Source organism: Ambystoma mexicanum, chromosome 3q (genome assembly GCF_040938575.1).
Source record: "Ambystoma mexicanum isolate Mex_15411 chromosome 3q, UKY_AmexF1_1, whole genome shotgun sequence".
Classification (NCBI taxonomy): domain Eukaryota; kingdom Metazoa; phylum Chordata; class Amphibia; order Caudata; family Ambystomatidae; genus Ambystoma; species Ambystoma mexicanum.
The window spans coordinates 67,123,224-67,137,497 of record NC_090926.1 but is presented as its reverse complement, the minus strand read 5'-3'; the positions used below and the strand labels follow the sequence as shown (position 1 = coordinate 67,137,497).

Here is a 14,274-nt window from a genome sequence, read left to right as displayed (position 1 = left end):
TTAATTTTATTTATTCCCATTTTATATCAGAAGGGAAGGCGCAAGGTTCCTTTCTTGAAGCAATGATTATTGTTTTTCCCAAACCCAATAAAAACCCTGAACTCCCTCAAAGTTATCGCCCAATTTCTCTCATTAATACCGATTGTAAGATTTATGCAAAAATATTTGCCAACAGCCTCCTCTCCTTTCTTCCCAATCTCCTTAAACAAGATCAAGCTGGATATGTTAAAGGTAGAGTGTCCACTTCTAAGATTAGACTTTTCTTTAATATTATTGACTTAATACACCACTCCAAAGATCCCCATGCTGCAGTAGCCCTAGATGCCAAAAAGGCTTTTGATAGAGTTGAGTTGGACTTTTTATTTAAAACCCTTAAATGGCATACTCAATGCCTAAATCTGCAATCTTTGTGAATGGTCAACTATCTGCCTTTTTCCCTCTGTCCAGGGGAACACATCAAGGCTTCCCTCTTTCCCCAATCTTCTTTATTTTAGCTCTTGAACCCTTCTTAGAGACTATTAGACTATTAGACAACATATTACGAATCCAATATCAGAATCTTCATATTAAAACAGCTGCTTATGCGGATGATGTTCTTATATTCCTGAAAAATCCAGAACAGAGTGGTCCGCATCTCTTACAGGCTATCTCTAACTTCTCTAAAGTATCTGGCTACAAGCTCAATATTGATAAATCAGCAATCCTTCCCCTTAATAGATTTTGCATGCCACATCATACGCTATCCCTGGGAATGTAATGGTGTCCCAAAGGCCTCAAATATCTTGGAATCCATATATCTACCCCTGTCTGTGACATGCGAAAAAAGAATATAGAGATCATACTAACCAGAGTTAAAGAACTTGTAACGTCATGGTTGCCCCTTTATCTCTCGTGGTGGGGTCGTTTAGAGTCCATAAAGATGATGATCGCCCCTGTAATTCTATACCTTTTATATACGTTACCAATTTCCTTTCCCCTTTCCTTTTTCAAATCCCTAGACTCTTGCCTACTTGGATTTCTATGGGGTAAAGGGGGTAAAGGAAAACATAGGGCCTCATTACGAGTCAGGCGGTAACCGAGCCAGAAAAAACAGCAGGTTACCGCCGGACTCATATTACCATTCCAGGTCAGACCTGGTGGGAATGACACCTCCTGCCTGCAGAATGTGAGATCAGCCGGTCCGGAAACAACGGTGGCGGCGGGTTTACTGCCACCGTTATTTCCGGACCAACTGACTCGTAATGAGGCCCATAGAATATCGCTCAGCAAATTAAAGAAACCTTGTTCTATGAGTGGTGTCAATTTTCCAGATTTTGAAAATATCACATGGCCTTTGTTATTAACCAAGTACAAATGTGGTTTATTTAAGAGGAATTGGAATATGCTGCTAATTGGATGCTTCTAGAAAAAGCTATGGTTTCCCCAATTCCCTTGTCGGATATTTACCTCATTAAAAGTAAGAATAAATTATGAAATATTCCCGTATCCGTCAATCTGCACTCTATCTTAAATGATATATGTTCCCATCTCTCTTTACCTCCCCTCTTATTTGGCTCAATCCCCTGATTAGGGTGAAAGGCAAATCGAAATTGTGACAGACATGGCTATCTAGAAACATGAAATACTGTAACCAATTCTTCTCACAAAATGCTCCCATTACTTTTAGAGTCTTTGCTATCAAATATCATCTACCTGCATCTGCCATGAAACAGTACTTGATTATTATTGCTGCTCTGTTTGAAAATTATGATCAACTTATTCATAACTCCAATATACCTGATGTACTAAGATTGTTTTATTTACTAAAGCTCAACAGTACTGTGTCTTTCTTCTATAAATCTTTGATTTCAACTCCAGTAGCTAGTCCATTACATAATGACTGGAAAGACGACTGCACACTACCAGATCTCCAATTTGATTGGCCTTCGCAATGGAAGTACATCTTGAAAATTACTTCATCAGCCAGCCTAATTCAAACCCTATTTTTTTCCCACCCTAGAGCCTTTGCTACCCCGGCCTTTTACCTAATGAACTCTGCTGGAGCTGTTGAATGGTCTCAGGCTCTTTTAAGCATATGTTTGTTGAATGTCAACATGTTCAACCCTTTTGGATCTCTGTATGGCAAACTATCAAACTCATTTTTATAACACAGCAAGACTTTTCTTTTGGCATTCTTATCTTTGGAAGCTCCCTCCTATAAACTGTAGTTGCCAACAAACATACAAAGAAACCTTTTGACTTATGTTTCATGGTCGCACTACAAACTGTTACTACCAACTGGAAAAATCTACAACGCGTTCATTACAATTGTTGGTGGAACAATATGTGCAGTATCCATAGGTTAGAAAATTGCATAGCCTCCTCTCCTGCTCTACTATGCAAACATAATTTGAAATGGCAAACGTTTCTTGACTTTTTATCTAATACAGATCATCAATAATACTATCATTATGTATCCCTTTAATCCCTCCCCTTTTCTCCCTTTGTTTGTGTTTCGTCCTGTTTGTCATGTTAGTTGTATTTTTAGTTTGTTAATATGTTACTGTTTTGTCACCCCCCCTTCTTTTGAAAAAAATATTTTTATGTTTGAAGCTAACTAAACCCTTCTATTTACACATGCCTGATATTGTTGTAAGTCATCTGCACTTCTTTAATTAGTTTTGCTAATACTTCCTACATATTCATTGACACTTGTTCTTGTATATCGTTAATGGTTATTGAATATCTTGTATGTTGATATCTCATAATAACATTTTGAAACTGGAAGAGCTTCAATGCCACCTGATCTGTGATATATTTACATCGATTCTGTAACATAAAACCATTCCCAGGGGTTCACTGGGGCTCCCGGTAGACTGCAAAGAGAATGGTGTAAGAAACAACCACACCGGTAGCCATCCATGAATAGACGATGGACAACTTGTTATGCCTTGTGGGCTCGGGAACAGCGCTGACTTGGTTTCACTTCAAAATGATCAAACAATTTTGGGATACAATGTCAGAGGCCTCATACAAGTAGAATTCTTAGTGTTGATGAAGGACAATTATTACCAATACCATTTGGACCCTCATTCATCCTATCCTCCAGTAAAGTATACATATAATCAGAGATTCATCATGAGTATTACTCACTTGCTCCGAAAAGTTGATTAAGCCATTAATTCTAGAGCTATGTGATTATTGTAATTCGCTGTACGGGGGCATGTGAATAGACTTCGTTTTTTTAAGAACAAGTGGGAAAAGCTGATCAGAGATTGCAGTCACAGACAACATATAGAGGCAGTCTTCACTAGCCACTAATCAGGGAATGCAGATAATGGAGCTCATTACGAATTTGGCGTTAAGTGGAAAAAGTGGTGTTACGAGAATTACTGTCACTTTTGCCACTCCATCGAATTAAGTTCACCCAAAAAAGGGCACTAATCCAACTCGCGGGATTAGCGCTGGCAGAATTGGTGCTGGCGGAAATACTGCAGACATCTGGCAGAATTAGCCCCGGCACTAATTCCACCAGTGGAATTGCTGCCATGGGGAAAAATGCTAATTCCAAAGTCGAAGTACTGCCGAAATACCACCGAAAATCAGTGGTATTTCTGCCAAAAACACAGGGCAGTTACCTCCAGCTAAAAGGTGAAGGTAAATGCATACAGGTGATGGAAATCAAGCCACAAGTACACCCAGTCCATTCAGAAAGGGTACATGAGGCCCACACCTTCACCAACACACTTTCCAACACCATGCTGCCACTAGTAGTTGCAAACTTGGAAATGCAGCACCTCCTGCTCTACATTGAGGTGCAGAGGTAGGAACAGCACCACAGAGCACATGAAGCAGAGAGACAGAGGAGACGCCATTTCATTTCATTTATTGAATTTATAAAGCGCCTTTCGCCTAAATTGCTGTTACAAAATATTAGAAACCGTTTGATATACATGATAATGCAAAAAACAACAAAAAACCAAAGGAGGGGGAGAGAAACAGAAAGTAACTAAGTACAAAGAAGGGAGAGAAGATAAGCTTTCAGGTTAGATTTAAAAATACAAAGAGATGAAGAACAGCGAATATAGAGAGGGAGAGAATTGCAGTGTTCAGGGACTAAGAGGGCAAAAGATCGGAAACCAGAAGAAGCATAGGGAGTTTGGAGACAGTGAGAAGAAACACACTCTTTGATTGGAGAGTGCGAGAGGGGGAATAGAACGAGACTAGCGAAGAAAGATAAGGAGGAGCCAAGCCGTGTTTACATTTAAAAACAATAGAAAGAATATGGTAGAGAAGACGTGATTCAAAGGGACGCAGTGAAATAGACAGTAACGAAGATGTGATAGAGGAGCGAAAAGGTAAAGAGAAGACGAACCAAAGAATTATGAACATATCGAAGAGGAAGAATATATGAGGCAAGAGCAGTAGTCGATACGAGAAAGACCAAGGAGAACAGAAGAAGTTTAGTAGCATGAAATGAGAGATAGGGGCGAGCACAACAGATGTTTGGAAGGGCATAGCAACAAGAGCAATCAATAGAAGACATATGCAGTTTAAAGGAAAGCAACAGTTCAAAGATAAGCACCAAATTGCGTGCAGAAGGGCAGAGAGGAAGGATGAAAAAGAGAGACAGAGGAGAAAAAGTAGACAGAATAGTTGAAACCGGAAAAAACAGAACGTCTGTCTGAGAAGGATTAAGGTGTAGAAAATGTCACTCACTGGCAAGAAGATGGGTGTTACAGGAATCAGTTCAGAATAGTGTCCTGACTTGATAGTAGAGTCCGGGTTAAGGCCTAAACCTGAACCTCCACTCTGTGAGGGAATAAGATCTTTTCTATGATGTGTCCCTTTGCTGATCACCAAAAGACAAAGGAACCTATCACTTAAAAGAGTGGGGAGCACACACCGCCACGAGCCCAGCTGTAAAGAAAGGATGAACAGGTTAATGACTGGAAACGTGAGATGGCTATTACTAAAGGATAAGGGTGGTAATATACCTGTTAATTCTATCCCTTTATTCTATGGAGAAGACAGCCCCTTGGGGTCTTTAAAAGAAACAGGAAGAATAATGTAGCCCAAATTAACCAGGGATCAAATAACCAAGAACAAGCACAGGATTTCTTACCAATCGGTCCGGGGGGTTGAAGTATCAGTACAATCCAACAACAAAAGGACAAAACAATAAACAAGGGAAGTTAATAGGGAAGCTAGACCTGGGCGGCACGAGGAGCGCGCTAGTGCCTAGATGGTGCATGCACAGCAGAGCGTCCAGATGTGCACAAGTCCAATAGTCCTCCAGGAGAGCAGAAACACCAAAGTAAGGATCAAGAGTAAGGCAGTTCTTTGTTCTTTAGGTAACCCCCCAATAATCACCAAGAGAGGGCTGTGGAGTTCCAGTACGTGGTGTGGCGTTGAAGATTTGTGCTATTAATGAGGGCTGAGGGGGGATTCCCTGCGGAATATCGTGTCTCAGAGAAAAAAGAACATGAAAAAACCTGATTACCCTAGTCCGTGAAGCAGGCGAAGAGTCGGTTCCCGGGAAATCAACATTTTGCAAAGACGAGAGCAAATGGCAGCCCGTGTAACAGGAAATTGGTCGGTACATGGGTAATCAATAGTTTAGAACGTAATCTCAAGGCAGGTCGTCTAACAGGCAATAGGTCGGTACACGGGTAATCCACAGTTCAGAATGTTATCTCAAGGTAGGTCATGTAACAGGCAATAGGTCGGTACACGGGTAATCAACCGTTTAGAACGTAATCTCAGGGGAGGTGGTGTAACAGGCAATAGGTTGGTACACAGGAAATCCACAGTTCAGAACGTAATCTCAAAGCAGGTCGTGTAACAGGCAATAGGTCGGTACACAGGTAATCAACAGTTCAGAACGTAATCTCAAGGCAGGTCGTGTAACCGGAAATGGGTCGATACACAGATTTACAGCAGGTCACAACGTACTCACAAAGCAGTTTGTGGAAACAAAAGCAGAGTTCGGTACACCAGGAAATGAAGATCAGATCGAAGACGAAACTTCAGAAACACTGGAAAGTACTTCAATTGGAAGCAGCGTCTCACAATACACATGCGTCTTTAAACCTGAGGGAAGCGAGGCTCTATACCGCCATTGGTGGTTCCTGACACGTGACCCAGGCATGATGGGGATTGTGGTTCACATTGGTACGCGAGACAACTGCAATGGCCCGTTTCCATGGCAATCTCCATTGCCTAAGGAACGGGGCTGCAAAGCGTCGCAGTCCACATCGGAAGGGATATCGAGTCCCTTTGTTCTTTAGACGGGTTGTCACCTGTGTGCCTGCCTGAACTTTGCAAAGAGTGGCCGACCCCTGAGTCATAACAGAAAATGAGAAGACATCCAGTTTTGGACAGCAGAAAGGCAAGTTGATACAGTGGGGTGCAGAATAGAGTTAACAGAAAAAAAGAGAAAGATTTGTGTATCATCTGCGCACAGATGAAAGGAAAGATAAAATGAAGAAATAAGAGCAGAATGGGGCAGTGTAGAGAGAGAGAAAAGGAGAGGACCACATACAGAACATTGAGGGACACTGTAGAGAAGAGATAGTGAGGAAGAAGTGTGTCCAGCCCAAGTTACAAAATAGAACCGCTAAGAAAGATTGGAGTGGAACCATTCAATGACAAACCCAGTAATATACAAAGAAGAAGAGTGTGATCAGTAGTATCGAATGTCGCAGATAGATCGAGAAGAATAAATATAGAGCAGAGCTTAGAATGATGAGCAGAGGCAAGAGAGAGACCTGCAAAAGAGCAGTCTCAGTAGAATGAGAAAGACGGAATCCAGATTGGAGAGGTGGTAGAAGATAATTAAGATTTAGGAGACTAGCAACCTGGGCATATGCACCCGCTCAAGAATTGTAGTGAGAAAGGGAAGAAGTGAAAGAAGGTAAAAAATTAGCAGGAGTGGAAGTGTCAAGAGTCTTTTTTTCAGCAGAATAGGAGAATGCTCAAAGGTAGCAGGGAAACATTAGTTAGAAAGAGAAGAATTAATGAGTTAAGTAAGATAAGGAAGAAGATGAGGATAGACACGTGGAAAAAGAGAAGAGGGAAGAGGATCAGAAGGAGACGTTGTTGGATGAGCACAGGTAAGAAAGGCAGAAGTATCAGAATCAGTAAGAGGAGAGATTGAGAATAAGGAGGAGTGGGAGAGGAAGCAAAAGCAGAAAGATTATCAACTTTAGATATGATGTAGCTAACAAAGTCAGAGGAAAAAAGAGGTAAAAGGAGTGATGGGTGAAGAGATTTAGGAGACAGGGTGTTTTGGAGAAGTTGGAAAAGACAACGAGGGTGGTGAGACAGAGAAACAGTAAGATCCGAAAAGTACGATGTCTTTGCCGCAAGTAAGGCAGATTCAAAAGAAGAGTGTAAAGATGAAAGTGCAGCAAGATCGGACAATGATCTAGATTTTTTCCAGTGCCGCTCAGCTTTACACAGACGCAGCGGAGGGAGATAAGATTAGAAGTAAGCCAAGGCTGAAGAGTTTTAAGAGTGAGAGTAAAAGAACAAGGAGGAGAGACAGAATCAAGTATAGACAGCAAAGTATAATGGAGTGTACTAGCAGCCACATCAGGAGACAAAGAAGAAAAGAAAGTAGTAATTGATGGAAGAGAAGAGCATAGAGAAGAGAGAAAAGATACAGTCAAAGGAACGAAGATTACAATGAGTAAAATTAGGTTAAGAAGTAAGAGTCGAAGAAAGGGTAAGAGGAGAGGGAGAAAAGGAAAGTGATCAGAGGCATAGAAGGGCCAAGAAAACACAGGCACGACTGAAGGAAGTGAGGAAAAGATTAGGTCAAGAGAAGAGCCAGATTAATGGGAGGGCGGGATGGGAACAACTGAAGATAAAAGGAGTCGGTAAGTGAGATCAACTGAGAGCAGGAAGATTTAGAAGAAGGGAGATTAAAGTCACCCAAAAAGAAAAAAGGTGATGAAGAAGGAAGAAGAAAGGATAGAATATGATCAAGATGCTCCAGAAAATCACCAGCTGTGGCCGGGGGACGATACACCACAAGAAGCGAGACTGGAAAGAGGCAAGAGAAGTAAGAAAAATGATTTTCAAAAGAATTAAAGGTTAGAAGGCCAGAAAAAGATGGTAAGAGAGTTCAGGAGCAATTATAGAGAACCCCAGTAACCCTGCTGCGTCTCATAGTGCGAGGACTATGAGAGAATAAAGTAGAATCAGTATGAAAGGAAGCTTGCATAAAAGAACTGTCAGGGGTAATCCAAGTTTCGGTAAGACAAAGAAAGTGCAAATTAGAATGGAAAAACAGACCAAAATTCGAGTGAGACTTATTTCAGAATGGGCATTGAGAAGACCGAAGTGAAAAACAGGCAAGGCATCTCTAGAAATTGGAAGGGAACATATATTGGAATGGTGGTGAGAACTAGCAGAAACTAAGTGAGGAAAGGAACAGTGGGTTACCCTAGATGGATAAGGGTAAGGCATGAAAAACTGAGTGTAATCGATATGCGGGAAAAGTAGCAGGTGGGTGGCAGATTAGCACATTATCAGGCACGAACAGGGGCAAAGGGGGAAAGACAAGTCCCTTAGAGGGTCGCCCTTTGAATGGGACGCCCAGGGCCAAGTATGCCCTATGGCCACTTCCTGAAGTAGAAGTCAGGTGATAGTCACGTGACCGCTCCTGCATGATCACAGGGGCAGGGCCACAAAGGGGAGGCAGCGCCAGTGTTTACACTGCAGATGGAAAGTCCACACTCCAGGCGACAGGGCAGGGGCCAGCAAGAGATGAAATCAGGTAGGCAGGCACCACACACTGCAGGTTGGAACGGCCTACCAGTGCAAGGGAGCAACCAGGAAGCTCCAGGCCACTTACTGAAGTAGCAGTCAGGTGAATATTAGTAGAGCCTACCAGTGGCTGTCACATTGGTTCAAGGTGGGTGGGCATAGTGTTTTTTGCTCAGTCCTCTTATTCCAGTATGTCATTCAGAGTATACCTGTGTATCTGTCAGTCTTCAATCTTCTAGTTTGCTTCTTTCCATTTGCACGTCTTCTTCCTCAGTGGATGCCCTTTGCTTTGTGTATGGTTTTCAGCTGTGATAATTTGCTTCTTTTCAGATGCTGGTTGAACTGGTGATACTGGCAGTCCCCATCTGGAAGTTTCACACTCTGCTTGCATGCAATGTGGAGAGAAGTGACCTGACCAGCTGGAAGCAGTCAGAGGCCACAGGGGTGCCACACAGGAAACGGTCCAGAATATTGATGGCCAAGCATGAAGACTCAAAGCCTAGGTTGAAGTGCTTGTGCACAGGGATGGACCAGCTAATAATTTTACAGCGAAACTCTGGTTGCACCTTTTACCTCATTGTAATCAGCGTTTTGCTTGATGCATCAGGTCCGCCATGGAAACAGAAAGGGGATTCTAGTTGGAGCTCCCTCCCATGCAAGCGCCCTGTGGTCAGTCCATTACCATGGAGACTAACGGATAGCCAGCTGATAACCCTGTACAATGTCAACAGGGTACGTTGACCTGCTCTCCCTGATCCAGTAAGACATTCTCAGTAGGATCAGCATCCAAACGGCCTTACAACCGCTGCTGAAGCTTGTGTTGGTGCTGTACTTTCTGGCTACTGGTACATTCCAGCACAGTGTGGACATGCTGCATGACATGTCTCAGCCCACTTTTTCAGGTTGCTTGTGCAGGTGCTGGAAGCAATCTTGCGGCATGCACCCCAGCACATCTCCCTGCCCACCACCCCGCACAGATAAATGCCACAAAGGCATGGTTTTACCTGACAGTCCACCTGCCCAATGCTATTGCAGCTCTGGACTGGACAGCTAATGTGGTGCGTCCCCCTCCCAAGGTAGCAGAAGAGGTATAACACAACAGGAAGCAGTACCCAGTACCACTCAATGAATGTACAGGTAACCTGCAATGCTGACCTCACCATCACACACTGCTGTGCCCACTTTCCTGGTTCCACCCACCACACCATGGTCCTGTGGAATAGCACACTGCCTGTGCACATGGAGATCCAGAGAGGACAATGGGCATGGATACTGGGTGAGTACAAGTGCCCTCACATGTTAAATGCTATGTGAAGGGGGGACCATTACAGCGACTAATCAATGTATGCCGTATCAAGGACATGTGCATGCATGACTTTCCCCCTCACCCCACACGTTACATTTCTCAACCTACAGGGCTGGGTCCTGCAGAACAATTCAGTAGCATGTCTGCAATGCATATTGCTCAAGCAAGTGACTGAGTAACAAAGGTAGGACTAAAGGTACCGCAATGCATAGGGAACGCATACCTGCCCAGCCAATAGCATAGTTCACCACTGCACAATGACAATGCAACACTACCAGACAGTGATGGCATTTAAGCTGCAAACCATATATGTAGTTACATAACAGCAGGAATACAGAAACATAAAATGTGCATGACAACAACCAAACAGCCATCAGGTCAGATGCATGACTGTAGTGCACAGGGACACCACAGACAAATGGACATAACTTATCAGATCCCAGGCTGTAATTGCAACAACAGCATTTTGTGTTCAGAGGGTATCTCAATGCGACAGTGCATTAGTAACCCCTGAGTAAATGATAAAACACCAAATTTAAAAGATGCACAATGATGTTATCAAACAATGCGCCATAACTGCATCAAGAGAGTGTCCATCAACATGCTATGAAAAATGCCACCCATCCTCATTGCACTGTCACTGAAACTTGTGACCTTGCAGGTGGCTCTGGATACCCCAAGCTTCCATTGCTGATGACTCCTGTGTGGAATCCACATACACCACATGATGTGGACTTCAAAGAGACACACGTCAGGACAAGGATGTGCATTGAGTAGATGTTTGGACTACTGAAAGGATTTTTTTCCGGTGTCTCCACCTAACCGGAGGGTCCCCAATGTACAGGCCAGAGAAGGTTGGGAAAATTCTACCTGTCTATGCCATGCTGCACAACATGTGTATCAGGCGACACGTCTTTTACCCCCTGATGATGACATTCCTCCACCAAAGGACAACAACGCACTTACTGCAGATGAGGTTCTGCCATGCAGTGAGCATGAGGAAGGCATGGATGGCCATATGGTGTAGCAAGAACTCATAGACAATTTTTTCAGACACATGTCTTTGCACCTGCTTCACTCATTTATACAAAGCCACATATTAAGCAGTTCACTCATTCAAAAAGCATTGTCCTTGCATGTGTTTGTGTGTACATGTGATTTATTAATAATTGTGCATTTCTGGGAAGAGCTGTTCGGCTGTTGTGGCTGCAGAGCTCTATGGACTTTGTCTCCTACGCTTTTTACTGCAAAGGACTTACTTGGTGAACCAAACCACAGAATTTAATGTTTGCCTAAGCTCCTCCGCGCTTACCCACAAGTCAATATCATCAGGAAAGCTGCGGATTCGCGCGCGCGCATTTCGGGGAAGAGCTGTTCGGTTAAGAGCTGTTGTGGCTGCAGAGCTCTATGTACTGCGTTTCCTACGCTTTTTACTGCAAAGGACTTACTTGGTGAACCAAACCACAGAATTGTATGTTTGCCTAAGCTCCTCCGCGCTTACCCACAAGTCAATATCATCAGGAAAGCCGCGCATTGGTGCACGCGCATTTCGGGGAAGAGCTGTTCGCTTAAGAGCTGTTGTGGTGGTTAGGGCTGTGATGGGCTCTTTTGTGGCTCTGATAAGTCTTCTGAAACTGATTTCGGCATTTCTTAAATTTGATTTTGTTATTCGGATAATTTACTGCTCAGAGTTCGGCACGTACGATGTCGGTGCCCTACACCCTTAAGACAGACATGCTGCCTAACCTGCTGCACGTTAAAATTGATACAACATTTAAAGAGCATGCCCGCTAGAGGGAATCATTCTCTGTCCTCCCACAAAATATCCACTATAAATGGACGAGTGGGACTACAGCAACCTTCTATGGCTGATATTTGTGGATTCTATCTTCTTGTGAATACCAAATCAGGTACTTATAGATTCCCTGTGCTGGCTTTACCTCCGACTCTGAATCCCTTTGTTAGTGATATAACTATGGCTACTTTGCCAATTTTAGATCTGGAATCCAATCATTGTCCTGGTAATTTAAGCTTGTGTGTGGTAAACAATCATCCACAACCTGTTAATGGTCACTTACCTTGTCCTCTTCTGTCCGAGCCCTTGTCTTGTCTTGTCTGTGTGTGTTCCAGGAGAAGACTAAGATCGGAAGGAAAGTGCCTACTGGTCGTACCCAATTTCAAGTTGAAATCGGGGTTGGGTAGATCTTTTTAGGTACTGGCACCTAAATTGTGTAACAGCCTTCCCGATTCACTGAGGTCAGAAGCAAACCACCTTGTATTTAGGAAACGGATGAAGACATTCCTCTTCAGATAAGTTTTCTAGCGCTAGTGGCTGTCAGGTCTTCCACGCCAACTGTTTTGCGTCTCTTTACGCCTGTTCTCTTCTCTTCTATGTTGTAATGTTCAAGCGCCCTGATGCCTGCGGGCTACTGGCGCTATATAAAAATATATACATACATACACATACATACATTGACATGCCATCTAATTTGCCAAAAAGTGATATAAATATGGACCCCCCCGACAAAAGCTATTTGCTTTGATGCTCTTGCAGAAGAAGTACATTTTGCTAATATCTCAATGCAGGCTGGTAATTCTTTTCAGGCCTCAACGCAAAGCAATCACCTGAAAAGAAGATTTAAAAATCAAGATATTCCACATTTTAATTTATCCCAGTCTCCAGTGATGTTCTCTACTGCTTCACATAATTCTTCTGCTTCCTTGTCACGTTCCCCTTCTCCCTCTACCTCAGTAGAGCAGGGCCGTCAAAACCCAACTCCTTCTCCCTTTACTGTTCCAGCTGTATCAACTGTTTCACCTTCATATATTTCTCATCAACCTTGAACATAGCCATGTCCTCTCTTCTAAAACTGTATGAAACCATCGACTCAAGGTTAACGACTCAAAATAATCTCATTGAAAGTTTACTTAAGCAACAATCTCTGACGATGGATGCTTTGAAAACACTATCACTTAACCAATCAAAGATCTCTTTAGCTCCTGATCCTCCTCGGCTCGATATCTCTGAGCTGAAATCTGTGGTTCAAACTTGCATTTCTGAAATATCATTTGCCTTTATTGATACGGCCGCTTATAGAACAACAAATCTCCTCAGGGTTACATACTCCTCTACAACCTACGATCTTGCCATCCTCGATCGCTCCTTCGATCGGTACGGAGGCAGTGGTAATTGACCTGACTCTGCCTAACAACTCAAGAAAGGGCTCTGCTGATGACGCAAGAGTAATCAGGCACTCTAAATCTATAAAAGTGAACTTGGGCCAAGACATTACCAAATTTTGTAGCCCAATTAAAAAAAAACTGTTTCCTTCGCATTAACACCGTAAGTAAAAAAGACCAAAAATATCAAATCTACCCCAGTAATGGAACAGGCAGCTACTAAATCCTTCTTTAGAAACCTAAGTAAACCAAACCAACAAAAGGCCTAAATCCTATTACAGCTGCTATAATAGAAAAGTATGCACATTGGAAGAAAGTTACAACTCAAATGGGAACCTCAACACAACAATCAAGAACTGTGACGCCACATGAACCGCTGGACGATCTTGGTAAAGAAATTGACGCTCAAGTCAAACGATTTAGCGGTCCTCCAGAAAGCGCAGTTTTTCCAGATCAACATTCGCAATCTGAGTCCCGTTTGAATGAGAACTTAGGCTCTGATTTACTTGCGATGGAGCAAAGGATTGCATATTTGAAACAATCTCAAAAGTTACGAACCCCAAAAGAGATAGTGTTGCGGAAACCACAAGTTGCACCACTCGTAGCTTTACAGACTCAACCACAGTATACATCTTGTTCGGAGGCAAATATCAACGACTCTCTTCCTAAACCTCCTCAGGGATTTCAGAAAATGCCATCTAGTTTGCATTTAACACACTCATTACAGCCCTTTACGTCTGACCCTTGTGAGTCTGACCTTTCTTCCTTTCATGGAAGACTCTTACAAATAGAAAAAGCCTTGGTCACACAAAACATGAGTCTTCATAATAATTCAATGAAATATCCGGCACAGATTTATCAAATTGACTCATATTCAGCAAATTCTGTAAATCAGAAGCCTGAATTCCCAGCTGTTACAAAGATGTTGGGTTCACAAGCTGGTCCTAGCTACCATACCCTGTTAATTCAATGTAGACCTGGCCCTTATGATATCTATGACCTAAATCGCACGCTGATCCTAAATATTTTCTCGG

General features: G+C 42.8%; 1 protein-coding gene across 3 annotated transcripts in view; it reads left to right on the top strand.

The window, feature by feature from the left end:
* LOC138582139 (zinc finger protein 549-like) overlaps positions 1-14,274 on the top strand; it is a 187,419-nt gene that overhangs the window by 74,945 nt on the left and 98,200 nt on the right. The window contains exon 3 of one of the 3 annotated variants that reach the window (XM_069653154.1): positions 9,085-10,030. The exons of the other annotated variants lie outside the window; for them this stretch is intronic. Within the exon in view, the coding sequence (XP_069509255.1) occupies positions 9,880-10,030 (151 nt within the window). The 5' untranslated portion in view covers positions 9,085-9,879. The remainder of the gene's footprint in view (positions 1-9,084; positions 10,031-14,274) is intronic. 3 annotated transcript variants of the gene reach the window in all.